Genomic DNA, 12,780 nt, shown 5'->3' on the forward strand with positions numbered 1-12,780 from the left:
CAAGTACAGTAATTCTACAATAAATACCTCAGTCACTCTCATTTTTCTTTTACGGATTTACCTACACCACTAAAATTGGATAGAGGTTCCATTTTATGCAGTTATCAGTCAGAAACCAAGTGCCAAAAAGCAATTATAAACTGTGCATAGTAGAGGTAACCAAAGGAATTTAAAAACTGAAAAAGTTGGAAAAAAAAAACTAAGACCAAAAAAAAAAAAAACTTTGATTCAAGTGCATGAACTAAATACATAGTCCTGACATTTGATCACATCTGATTTAGCTCATGAAAAGCCACTTTTAACAGGACTTTGATGTTGAAATCTTTTTCCAAGGTAAAATTTTAATGCTGAAGATGTGTTTTGTCTCCACAGGCTGTAGATGCAGTTGGGGAGATCTTACTGTCTCTCAGCTACTTGCCGACAGCAGAGCGCCTCACGGTAGTTGTAGCCAAGTGCAAGAACTTGGTGTGGACCAACGGCAAGACCACAGCAGGTAGGAGAAAGTTGTGTATTTAATGTGTATTCCTTGAAGCTTTGTCAGTTTCTATATTTGTGCTCCTGTCTGTTGCTTTAATTCTGCTTGAAAAGCCCCCATAATTTCTCCAAGTGCCTCAAGCATGACGCCTGGGAACAAAATAATTACATAGTGACTAATGGCAGACTTGAGTGCACATCTTGCAGAAGACAAATTTATCTTTATGGGACATTAATTACTTGTGTATCATGTTAAATATCCTGATAAGTGCCACAGAAACACTGTAGCAATAAAGGTCACCTCCTCAAACACTGTTATTATCATCTGCACAGCTAATTGTGTGTACAGCCCTGCCTCTAATGTATTTAATGAGGAGTTTATCTCATGCACTGCACTGTGTATTTGTTTGTGCATGTGTGGAAGACGTGTTTCTGAGGTCTGAGAGTAGATATAATGCCATCCTAATTACACTGTCCCACTGTCATTATCAGATCCATTTGTGAAAGTGTATCTGCTGCAAGACGGCAGGAAGATCAGCAAGAAGAAAACTTCCACCAAAAGGGATGACACTAACCCCATCTTTAACGAAGCCATGATCTTCTCTGTGCCATCCATCGTTCTGCAGGTGACAGTTGTGCCTGAAGTCTGAAATAGATCTTTGTTCAGTTTAGCCTGTGAAGGGACAAAAGGCAGAAAAGATAAAACTGAAGGCAGTTTTTTTTTTTTCCTCAAGGTGCAATAATTCTCCAAATCTAGACCTCTTACTGAATCAAAACCAAACTCCATTCATGGACAAGTGCTCTGGTAGCTCAAATGCACGTCAGTTGTTTTGGGCCACCAGCGTATTGACCTGACCAAGATCATGTCAGGTGTTTGTGCACACCGGAGGACAATGTGTTGTCACATCCAACATAGTATGTAATGACAATGGGTCCAGATTGTCACCCATCTTGGCAGGCCATTGTTTCCTTCCCCACCTCTCCAAATGTGCCATCTGCATAGCTGCCATTAGTAATATGAGTGAAGCGGCGCAAAGCTTACCCATGGTACAGGGCGTCCTAAACAGGAAGTGCCAATTTTCAAATCCACAGTAAAACAGGAAATGTTCAAATGTCAAATACTTCCTGGATTGACAGACGAGATCCCATGGAATCTCGTGGGAACTCAGTGGCAAACTCATACTCAAACAGGAAGTGCCAATTTATCAGTCACAGTGACACAGGAAATGTTCAAATGTCAAACACTTCCTGGCATGGGTGGAGCTGGAGCGGAGGCCGGGGTTTCACTGGACTCTCCTGAAATCTGATTGGACACAGATGATTGACATGTCACAGCACCACACGTCTGGTTGAAAGAGCTGCATTTTCAAATCAGTGAGTCACATTGACTGCTAGGTTCCTCCTGTCCAGTAGTTTGTGCTGTGTACCACAAAAGCAGCATTTCTTTGTTAATTTGGGTTGCTTTATGTACACATTTTTAAGCTAACAGACAGCAGTTGGTTTATGCTCTGTTGAATTATTAGTGCAGCAGATAACTGAAACAATCCTTCAAATGGTGATACAAGCATCAAATTCAGCACAAATACAGCTGGAGTAAAATTAATGGAGCAACATTAACTTTTGACCACTGTACAAACTGAAACTGACCTTTGTCACCATTCCTGCTGCTTTTACCTCATAACTCCATAACATTCAGTAACAGATTGTCCAAACTCTACCTTTTTTGGAATCTTTATGATCAGGCAAATAATGTGTTCTAGTTTTCTATATGATTGGAGCATCTTTTAATTTAGACCAGGGGTGGGCAACTTGTTCCAGAAAGGGCCAAGAGGATGCAGGTTTTCTTTGCAGCCACTGATTCCACCAGGTGATTTCACTGATTAACTGATTCCATCTGCTCAAAGTGATATTAATCAGTGAAATCACCTGGTGGAGTCAGTGGCTGCAAAGAAAACCTGCACCCTCTTGGTCCTTTCTGGAACAAGTTGCCCACCCCTGATTTTGACCCCTGTGTAATTCTTCAATTGACCCCTACCTGGCTGCCTGTTGAAAATTCAAGTGGCCAATCAGTTTTTTAAAAGAGTGACTGTCTATGGATTATTTTTGCCAAATTTGATGTTTGTATCACCATTTGCAGGATTCCACTCTAAATATTCTCTTATCTGCTACACTATATATGAGATGTAAGATGCTGCTCCTCAGTGTTTCTCAATTGCCCTCAAAAGTATTGGAACACTTGGTATTTCACACACTTTAATTTGTTTATTCCATTTCAAATACATTTTTTCTAAAATTATCTTCCTTAACTCAAACTGAAAGCAAATCTCTACAACTTGATATAAATTAATTAAAAATATAAAATCCAGCTTCCAGATGAAGTGGTGTAGAGGAGGATTTTCTGAAAAAAAAAAAAAAAAGACCTGAAAGTTCAGCTACAATTTTACAGAAAGTACATTTGAGATGAAAGCCTAGATTTGATGTTTTGGTGAAAGAAACTTTTGTATTTCTTCATAATTGATGTACTAAATAGAGTCCAAGACATATTCAGTGACTTGGAAATGTTTATGTTTCCATCCCCTGACTTGTCTAAAGAAAACTGGCAATAAAACTGATTATTATTTACAGGTTTTATCAAGTTTTAGAGATTTGCTTTCAGTTTGAGTTTGAGGAAGATAAATTTAGAATTTTTTATTCTTTACTTTTTTTTTGTATTTCTTGTATTTAAAATGGCATAAACAAATTAAAATGTGTGAAATTCCAAGTGTTCCAATACTTTTGGAGGGCACAGTATCCTAACCTTATAATGAGTGCAAAATGAGTGTGGTATTATTACTGTTTTGTTTAAGAATGTTTAATTTTCACTGTTGCTGCACTTTGTGTCAAATCATAGTCATATCGTATATCATATTGATATGAAAATTCAGTAAGGTATAGCTTCTTTTATACATTCCAAATCTAAGGTGGAATGCTACTAGTGTTTGCTAAGGTACACTGAAATATCTTTAAAAAAAAACAGAGAGACGAGCCACTTAGGTGCCTGGTCTTGAGAACCAGGGATGGTAGTTTGAAAAGCTTTTTTATCCCATGGGAACTCTCCCTAGCCACCTAAGTGGCTCAAGAATATGGACAGCATGTATATAAGTGACATTTATATGACAATTTATATGACAATATTGAGATACGATAATTTGGCCATATTGTACCATATTGTACAGCCCTACTGTCAACTAGCTGAAAACTTTGAATATTAATTTACAAAAAAAAAAATGCTTAAAGTGGCAGGGGGTTAAGAGGCTGTAATGGGGGGTCAGCTGAAAAGCAAAAAAATAAAAATACTTAAAAAGGTGGGGAGTATGGGGGGCAGAGCCCCTCCAGAAGCTGAAAGGCAAAAAAAGAGAAATGCTTAAATAGTCTGTTACCATGATTAATGCAGCTGACATTCCCTGACAATGTAAGTAATTTTCCCTCAACTGAGTTAAAATCTTAGCCAGAGAGAAGAAATGGTTTGAGAGAGGGGTCAAGGAGGCATTCTATGTGAAACAGTTGAAACCCAGCCTTAACCGGGGGGCGGGTCTCAGACACGCTTTGTCCCCTGTTTACAATGGGGTACTCAGGTCAAAGCAGTTTCAGTCTTTTGTTCATGGTAATGACTCATTCATGTCATCAAGGGAGCCTTCAGGAGAGGCGTCTGTCCCATCATTAGGAGGGACAGCTGCCCTGTCATTAGGAGGGTGCTAACTAGAGCGCAGTAGGTGCTAATTAGAGCTATTGTTTAGTCACTAGCCTATAGCAGTCTGCCTCTCGGTAGGAGGGGTCTGGTTAGGTTTAAAACTCCAGCTTTTGTGGCTTCTGTTTATTCTTCTCTACAAGAGTCAAGACAGAAGTCAGACCACCAGAGCAAGAATTTTAGCTGAGGAAGCTTCTGTGATTTGAAGCGAAACGTCCTCGCGTCAAGCAACCCAGTCCAGTCGAAGATTCAAGCTTCTCTACTAAGTCAGGTCTGGGAGTTTATGCTGGTGCCATGCATTGTGTCTTCTGAGGATCCATTGGTACTGCTGGACTAACCTTGTATCAAATGAGGGTTTACTGAGAGAAACCAGGATGAGGAGTATTACTGGCATTGTGAGGGCGAGTCAGCACTGACATTTTGGCCATGTGGCCTGTTTTTCTGTGCATGATCCAGCACACAGGTGCCTGAGTCTTGAGGACCCCAGTGGCTGGAGAAGGTCAATGGGATTTTCACATTTCACCTGGCTGCAGCAGAACAATGGTTATTTTAGAGATGTGGGAATGAATCAGTTGTCTGCCTGGGTGGTTGCCATTCATGACCCGGACCAGTTCCATGGTGTTGACTTGGTGCATTGTTGCATCCACCACACTAAGGAACCACCTTTGGTCCCAGATGGCAACCACCTATGCAGACAACTGGTCCATCGCTACCGCCTGAAAGTGGACTGCTATCTGCCCCAGTCATGTGACACTTTGGGCTAGAGAAGCAACACTGATATTTATGCTTCCATTCAGTTTGTACTCAAAATTGGGACATGGTCAGTCGTTGATTTCTTGGTCATTAATCCAGACTGCTCTAGTCACTGAGCAACAGGCATCTGTGACTAAATCTTACTTAGAATGACTCTTCATGTATCTTGCCCATCATGGAGAGCAGTGTATGGGCAGATTTCCACATACTATGTTTAAGTTCCGTCTGCGACAGTCGGTGCTTCCTTTTCCACTTGCTTGGCAGCAGTACGTTTCAGTTGCCCCAGTATGTGCTGCTGCACAGCAAATAAGCAAAGGTCTATTTTTGACTCAGGTCAGAGCTGAAAGACAACTAAATGGGCAGTCAGAGTTAGTAATGACAGTGAATCTGGAAAGTATTCACGACGCTTCACTTTTTCCACATTTTATGTTACAGCCTGATTCCAAAATGGATGAAAATCATATTTCCATCAAAATTCTACTCACAACACCCCATACTGACAACATGAAAAAAGTTTTTTTTTTTCTCCAAATTAAAAAAATTATTAAAAAGTATTCACACCCTTTGCTTAATACTTTGTTGATGCAGCTTTGGCAGCAATTGCAGCCTCAAGTCTTCTAGAATATGATCCCACAAATGGTAAATGGACTGCATTTATATAGCGCTTTTCCATCTGTATCAGACACTCAAAGCGCTTTACAATTATGCCTCATATTCACCCCGATGTCAGGGTGCTGCCATACAAGGCGCTCACTACACACCAGGAGCAATAGGGGATTAAAGGCCTTGCCCAAGGGCCCTTAGTGATTTTCCAGTCAGGTGTCAAGTTTGGTGCACCTATCTTTAGGTAGTTTGGCCCATTCCTCTTTACAGCACCTCTCAAGTTCCATCAGGTTGGATGGGGAGCGTCGGTGCACAGCCATTTTCAGAGCTCTCTAGAGAGGTTCAGTCAGATTTAGGTCTGGGCTCTGGTTGGGTCACTCAAGGACATTCACAGAGTTGTCATGAAGCCACTCCTTTGATATCTTGGCTGTGTGCTTAGGGTTATTTTCCTGGTAAAAGATGAACTGTCACCCCAGTCTGAGGTCAAGAGCGCTCTGGAGCAGGTTTTCATCCAGGATGTCTCTGTACATTGCTGCAGTTATCTTTCCCTCAATCCTCACTAGTCTCACAGTTCTTGCCACTGAAAAACATCCCCACAGCTTGATGCTGCCACCACCATGCTTCACTGTAGGGATGCTGCCTGGTTATCTTCAAACATAACACCTTGCATTCACACCAGAGAGTTCAATCTTTGTCTCATCAGACCAGAGAAATTTGTTTCTCATGGTCTGAGAGTCCTTCAGGTGCCTTTTGGCAAACTCCAGGCAGGCATCCAGGTGCCATTTACTAAGGACTGGCTTCCATCTGAGCATTCTACCATACAGGGCTGATTGGTGGATTGATGCAGAGATGGTTGTCCTTCTAGAAGGTTCTCTCTCCACAGAGGAATTCTGGAGCTCTGACAGAGTGACCATCAGGTTCTAGGTCATCTCCCTGACTAAAGCCCTTCTCCCCCGTTTGCTCAGTTTAGACAGGTGGCCAGCTCTATGAAGAGTCCTGGTGGATTCCATTTACAAATGGTGGAGGCCACTGTGTTGGGACCTTCAAAGCAGCAGAAATGTTTCTGTACCCTTCCCCAGATTTGTGCCGTGAGACTATTCTGTCTCAGAAGTCTAAAGACAATTCCTGGTACTTTACCATAAAGTATAAAGTATGCTTTATATGTAGACCAGTGTGTGCCTTTCCAAATCATGTCCAATCAAACAAATTTACTTCAGGTGGACTCCAATTAATCTGTGGAAACATCTCAAGGATGATCAGTGGAAACAGGATGCACCTGAGCTCAATTTTGAGCTTCATGATAAAGCCTGTGAATACTTACGTACATGTGATTTGTTAGTTTTTATTTTTAATAAATTTGCAAAAATCTTAAAAAAAACTTTTTCACATTGTCATTATGGGGTATTGTGTGTACAATTAGGAGAAAAAATGTATTTACTCCATTTTGTAATAAGGCTACAACATAACAAAATGTCAGAAGTGGAGCACTGTGAATACTTTCCGGATGCACTGTATATTCTCATGGCCTGTCATCATGAATATTAATAGCACAATGCACTGATCCAAAACTGACCTGCGTTCTTTTTTTGCCTGCTTTATTTACTGCATGACTGGTGCTTTATTTTTAAGCTTTCCCTAATGGCCCCTTCACACATAGTGCGAAGTTTGGATGAAAACGGTGAAACAGTTTGACATTAGCACACAAAACATCATGCTGACAGGCAGGTGTGCACGAACCCGTGCAGAGTTCGTGCATGCGTTTGTTGAGCAGGAACAGTGCCAGGTGCAGCACATGGCGCCGCTTATGTGGAAGAAATAAAAATCAGCTGGTACGTGTGGAACCACATTGCGCAACATATGTGGAATAAAAAAAACCAGCTGGTACCTGTGGGACCACATCGCGCCGCTTATGTGGAATAATAAAAAAAAACCCACACCACTCGGGACACGAACTTGCTCCTTTCAAAACCTCTGATCTGCAGTCAGTGACTTTACCACTGAGCTACAGAACTGTTCTTTGAAAGCTGTGGGAATCTGCCTCATATCAAGAATGACATGGAAGTATTACAAAAAAAAAAATTAAATCCCACACCATATAAAACACCACATTTATCAAGCGAGCAATACAAATATGATCCGTCTGTTCCTCTGGTGATGACCCATGGTCACAGACATACAGTCTTGAAATGACATGAATGAGAAGCAGTGTGCTCTGATCATGTCCACATCTACTGGTCCGATGCATCCAGTCGCCCACGAGCGTGTTCTGCCCAACATGTGTCTTGTAGACAGCACGCTACAGCACAGACACCACGTCATGTGGAACGGAGCTCACGTAGGTGATGTGATGGTCAGATCGCCTGCTGTGTGTTCTAATGTGATGGTCCATTTCAACCTGGGGGCCTGTCAGTATCCGCTCCGTGCACATGATTACTTGCTGCAGCTTGTTGCCACCACGGCGATATATGTTTTTATTTATATCCACGTAAATACAGCAATCAGACACACGCACCTCACAGTGGAACAGTTGTTAATCCATGGCTGTCCAAACACAGTAGGTGTTGTGTAGCTGGAATGTCCAGAATGACAGATCACTACAGCTGCTTCTGTCGGAAGCCACGCCGTGAGTGGAGCGCACACACCCATGTGTCAGTGTGTGTGTTTGCAAAGTCACACTCGTGGGAAACTTAGATAAATTTCACAGCAGTACGACAGTGGTCGCCTGCAGTCTCTTGTCATGCCAAGAGTGTGACTGGCCACACATTTTCTAATTTGGAATTTGGCCGACACCTGGTGCGAGAGGGTTCGATCGGTTCACACAGCACACACTTTGTCTTTCAGGTGCTTGTGTGCGCAGATAGTTGTAGCAACAGGTGTACGAGGCAGTGGCGACAGGGACGACATTACACGGTTTGCACACGATTCCTGCGTCATGCGCACTAAGTGTGCACTTCATCCAAACTTTGCACTATTTGTGAAGGGGCCCTAAATAATGATCAAAAACATCTCACAGTGCTGAAAGAAAGAATATTTTTCGACAGAGTATGATAAAGTGGTTTGGGTGTTTGATTAATCCTCCTAACTGACAGACACTGAGAGAGTTGTGTGTTGTGCAAGACCAGAATACACAGTACAGTTCAAAGGTTTAAAAAACATCTAATAAAACTGGCCATGACATTTCACATCATTTGTCCATTTATTAACCAAATAATCTTTGAAGACATAAAAAAGTCATCATCCTGAGGTTTTCTATGTAGTCAATGATAGTTTTATCTTTTTTTATTTTACCTTTATTTAATCGGGTTAGTCCCATTGAGATTGAGAACTCTTTTGCAAGGGAGACATGGACAGTTATAAAGTTTCCAATTCACCTAACCTGCATGTCTTTTTAAATGTGGGAGGAAACTGGAGCACCCCCATGCAAACATGGGGAGAACATGCAAACACCACACAGAAAGCCAACAGGTGGGACTCAAACCCATGACCTTCTTGCTGTGAGGCAACAGTGCTAACCACTAAGCCATGCTTAGTGGTTAGCACTAGCCACTAGTTTGGTTAATAAATGGACAAATGTCATGAACATTTCTAAACCTGGTTATTCTACTTAAGTTTCATGGGGGAGCTGAAGCCTGTCCCAGCTGCCAATCTATCACAGGGCCTGTCATGTGTAATGGAGGCCAGCAGGTGTCGCTGTGTATATGTAGTTAGTAAACCTCACTCCCAACAGCTCAAAAGGATTCTCTGGTCACAAGACCAGAGCCCTGGGTTTTAGTCTTCTGGTTAGAGAATCCAACTTCCATGCCGAAGATCATGAGTTCGCATGCAGATTGCAGCCACTACACATATACTTGATCCATGTTGTTTGCATTTCCACACTTTTAATCCGTTTTGTATAACACATCTTACAAGCAATAAAATTGTGCAGAGCAATCTCATTTGCGGGCTGGCGCTAAAGGGTTAAAATATGACGCAATAATCCTACATCCGGGGACAGCCCTCTCTGAGTTTTTGAGCAAATTACACGGTAAACAAAGTGAAAATGCAAAGAAAAAGTGACGATGCGGTGGAAAGTGGACATGTGTTGCGCTTTGTTTCTGACCCGGAGCTCAAACATGTTGAGGCGGTTGTGCAGGCGAGAGAATGCAGCTACTCTGGTTAGCTGTGTAGGCTAACACTTGCCAACACGACCTCTCACATTTGCCTCATCTTCCCTTCTACACTGGGAACCGAAAAAAAGCCCCTACATTTTTTCACGACTGCTTCGGTGATTGCAGCCGAAAACAAAACACTGCACCATTTATCCGTGTGAAGTGATGCTGTGTTTGTATTGCGCAATGGGAGGCTGCCGCTGTCCCCAGAAGTGGTCAAATCCCACGATATCACGCAAGTGTTCAAACGAGACTGCGCTTCCCTATTGTGTTAAAATCAACACACAAACAATATATAACTGTGTCATTGCGTATTTATGCAAGAGATAGTACAAATCTCCACGTGTTGAGAGAATTTCCAGGATGTTCATGACAATTATTTTAATGTTTTTTTGTTTTTGGTTTTTGTTTTGAGTGTGTGCTTCAAATATGCACAAACTACATGAAAGTAAATGATGATATTACCACAATATAATCTTGTGGCACATAAAACACACATAAAAAGTGGCTTTTTATGTGTTTTAATCAGCCAGTTAATTATTTTCATGGTGCAGTTCCTTTTACTTACAATTCACGTTAAACTAAACTATCTAAAGTGTAATAAAGTGAAATGCTTTTAATGGAAAATAGCAGTAGCAAACCTAAGCTGTGGTCAAGATGCTGAGTCATTGTTTTTCAGCAGATTATATAAACGTGTGTGTGTGTGTGTGGTGTGTGTGTGCTGTGTGCAGGAGCTCTCTCTGAGGGTGACAGTGGCTGAGGTCACCGACGATGGGCGTGGCGACAACTTGGGTCATGTGATCATTGGCCCCGAGGCGAGCGGGATGGGGATCACCCACTGGAACCAGATGCTAGCTACTCTGAGGAAACCTGTGTCCATGTGGCATCCTCTGCGCAGGATCTAGTCCTCTCAGCGCGGCACCAATGTCCTCCTTTAGCATATCGGGTTTAACACAAAACACTTGCTTGGTCATGTTCCTTATTTGGTGTCATTCTCCAACCTGTTACACCATTTTAAAAACACAGAATGTGCATCAGGGTTCACAGGAGGACACTGTGGGCATGGTTTCTGCTAAATAATGAACTGGAAGAAAAGGCTTTTCCTATAAAGGTGAGGAGACAGAACAGCCAGACTGTATCTCCTTTGTTATTGTTTGATTATTTAAAAGGTGGATGGTAGGTGACGGTGGCCTTTTCATGTCCCAAACTGTCAGCTTTAAATTAAAAAATACCATAAATCACTTTTTCAGGAAGCTAATACAGGTCACAGCGTGTTTTTAAAAATAAAGTTTTAAGGTCAAAAAATTCCCCACACGCAGTGAGACAGTGCATCATAAATAAAATGAGGCTTTAAGAAACTGCCTGTTTCTGCGCCTGTCACTTTAAATAGAAAAGAGCTGCTGCTCACCGCACGTCCTTGCTGAAGCAGACAGATGCTGGCAGCCATGTGTTACGCAGAGCGTACACCAGCTCAGTGGGCGTGCCTCATAGGGCAAGCAGGAGTTCAGATATGCTCTTTTGTGACATCTGTCACAGACGTCTGAAACAAGCTGTTTATTTAAGAGCAGTATTGTTTCTATGTAGTGTACTAACATTGAGACATTGGGACAATGAGGATGTCCAACATGAAATCATGATAATTTTTAGCTTTAAAAGGTAGATAAAAAAAATTCACAGTAGGACCCCTTTAAATCATGATTTAAATGGGGCATATTTAAAGATTACTATATATATATATATATATATATACACACACACACACACACACAACTTTTAAAATCTGGTTGAAAAATTTCTACGTGGAATCTGAAGTGTATTTTAATAAAGAAAAGTAGCCCAGCACCCTGCCAGGTGTGACTCCCTCTGCATGGTTGTAGCTGATCTCTCTGTGGCAGACTGGGTGGATTGGGTGAAACAGCTTCACTTTCAGGAAAATACTCATTTGTCTTTTCACCCACATCAGTGACTGCACCTACTTGATTGAGTTTGTAGCCATTTTAAGAACCAGGTTCAAGTTTGCTCTGTGGAATTTGCTCGTGTAATTAGTTGACAGTGAGACTGGCAAATAATATGTGCAGTATTTCATGTGCTTTAAAATAAAACAATAATAAAAAAAATCCAGGTACACTTATCCAGGTGAAATAATTGTAATTTGTAGCAGTTGTTACAGGGTGGCCAAATCAGATGTAATCAGCATATAAATATCGTGTTATGTTCTGTTTTTACCATGATTAATGCAATACAATTTGCGTAAGCATAATTAACCATGTAAATACCTACTCGAATATTGTTGTTATTGTCATTTTTTTATTTCTTCTAAATAATGGGTGGATTTTTTTCATCAGTCTCCAAGTCATGTGAGCATATTTAACACAAATAATGTTGCTTATTAATGAGTTATTATGAACTCTGGGAATTTAACATGTAATGTAAATGATACTAACTTATTTAAATGGGTCCACAGCTACTTTCTGTTACAGGAACACCTTGACATTCTGATTTTATTTGTCCAAGTATAATTTTCATGTTTGTCCTGAGGCCACCTGCAGTCGTCTCTTGAGCAGTGTTGTATTAGAGCTCCATAGAGACACATAGCTTGAAATATCTTGAAATAGCCGTTATGATTTTTGTTGTTAAAATGAAAATGATGCCTCGAGGATTATGTAAAATTCATAATGTCACGGCTGATTTTTTTTTTTTTTTCTGTCTGAGATATTCTCGACAACATTGTAGATAATGCTGTTTTGTTGTAACTACTGACTGTGAATTATCATGTGAAATATCAGCTTATCCTAAAAGCATTATCAGTCGGTTGCATTGTTGTGATTTATTTTGTTCCTAATCAGTGTTTCGATCATGATTTATACTATTCTTCACAGCGCACTGACATTCAGTTCAAAATAACACAGACAATATTTCCTACTGTGCCAAATACTGAAGCAATATTTCATTTACAATCAGCATTTCCATTTCATTCAGTGAAGCTGTAGCCCACATTTGACCATGCATGATGTTATTTAGTACTTCATGTGAATGTGCCTCAAGAACACAGTGTATTGTGTGAATGCTGTTTGA

General features: G+C 41.0%; 1 protein-coding gene across 1 annotated transcript in view; it reads left to right on the forward strand.

Moving 5' to 3' along the window:
* syt12 (synaptotagmin XII) overlaps nucleotides 1-10,875 on the forward strand; it is a 120,394-nt gene extending 109,519 nt beyond the window's left edge. Inside the window, exons 6-8 of the mRNA XM_034175996.1 lie at nucleotides 373-493; nucleotides 967-1,100; nucleotides 10,437-10,875. Of these exons, the coding sequence (XP_034031887.1) occupies nucleotides 373-493; nucleotides 967-1,100; nucleotides 10,437-10,610 (429 nt within the window). The 3' untranslated portion in view covers nucleotides 10,611-10,875. The remainder of the gene's footprint in view (nucleotides 1-372; nucleotides 494-966; nucleotides 1,101-10,436) is intronic.
* The last annotated feature ends 1,905 nt before the right edge of the window (nucleotides 10,876-12,780 follow it).

Source organism: Thalassophryne amazonica, chromosome 8, assembly GCF_902500255.1.
Source record: "Thalassophryne amazonica chromosome 8, fThaAma1.1, whole genome shotgun sequence".
Lineage (NCBI taxonomy): Eukaryota > Metazoa > Chordata > Actinopteri > Batrachoidiformes > Batrachoididae > Thalassophryne > Thalassophryne amazonica.